The 840-nt window shown below is 33.9% G+C and overlaps 1 protein-coding gene across 1 annotated transcript; it reads left to right on the top strand.

The window, feature by feature from the left end:
* Positions 1–105: 105 nt before the first annotated feature.
* On the top strand, positions 106–805 carry LOTGIDRAFT_166144 (hypothetical protein; the record flags this gene model as incomplete). Its single annotated transcript, XM_009063200.1, has 3 exons — positions 106–209; positions 404–591; positions 741–805. The coding sequence occupies 3 exons, from the start codon at positions 106–108 to the stop codon at positions 803–805; spliced, it is 357 nt and encodes a 118-aa protein (XP_009061448.1).
* Positions 806–840: the final 35 nt, after the last annotated feature.

The raw sequence follows: 840 nt of genomic DNA, 5'->3' as shown, positions 1-840 counted from the left end.
GTAAAAAAAAATCTACTGATGCATCCCCCTGTGTGACTGTATACAAATTCTTATTTTTAACATGATCACCCTTTGTTTTTTTTTGGTAATTTTTGCAGATTTCCTATGGCAACAGTTGAGGAATTAGAAAAGAATGCAGATAATTGTGCTATTTGTTGGGAAAAAATGGATGCTGCTCGAAAATTACCATGTGGTCACCTCTTTCACAAGTAAGCTCTAATTTTTTGGAATATTTCATAATTTTTTTCATTAAATGTGAAATTATCTTGTGCTCAGTCTGTAGATCATCAATCGTTCATGAAAGTCTTTTTTGATTGATTTTGTTTATGCTACATTGGAGGTATGAGAACACTTCTGTTTGGCTAGTAACCATGGAATCAATGGTTATTTTTATGTGTTTCAGTGCTTGTTTGAGATCATCATTAGAACAAGATACAGCCTGTCCAACATGTCGAATGTCTTTGGGTGATGATCAGCCTCATGGTAGAGATGGTGCTATACCACTACCAAACCCTAACCCAAATAATGAAAATCAAGCACAAAATCAAGCTAATAATCAAGCATTGGTCAACCACTTCTTTCATTTTGATGGTAAGTTAATGCCCCTTATTATTAGTTCTTTTACTGGAAAATGCTGCCTATTTCGTCATAACTATGTGAATAAAGCAAAAAAAAATTTCCTTATTTGAGATGGCTGGCAATTACAGCCAACTTCGATATCCCTTGTCAGTATTTTTCAGAATTAAAGATTTTGAACTATCCACAATGGTATGATTCATGGTTGGTTGCTATAAAAAGCTTGTAGCACCACTAGAACATTACAGCAGTTGATACTTTGTT

This window comes from Lottia gigantea (genome assembly GCF_000327385.1).
Source record: "Lottia gigantea unplaced genomic scaffold LOTGIsca_56, whole genome shotgun sequence".
Lineage (NCBI taxonomy): Eukaryota > Metazoa > Mollusca > Gastropoda > Lottiidae > Lottia > Lottia gigantea.
This window is presented reverse-complemented; position numbering and strand designations above follow the sequence as displayed.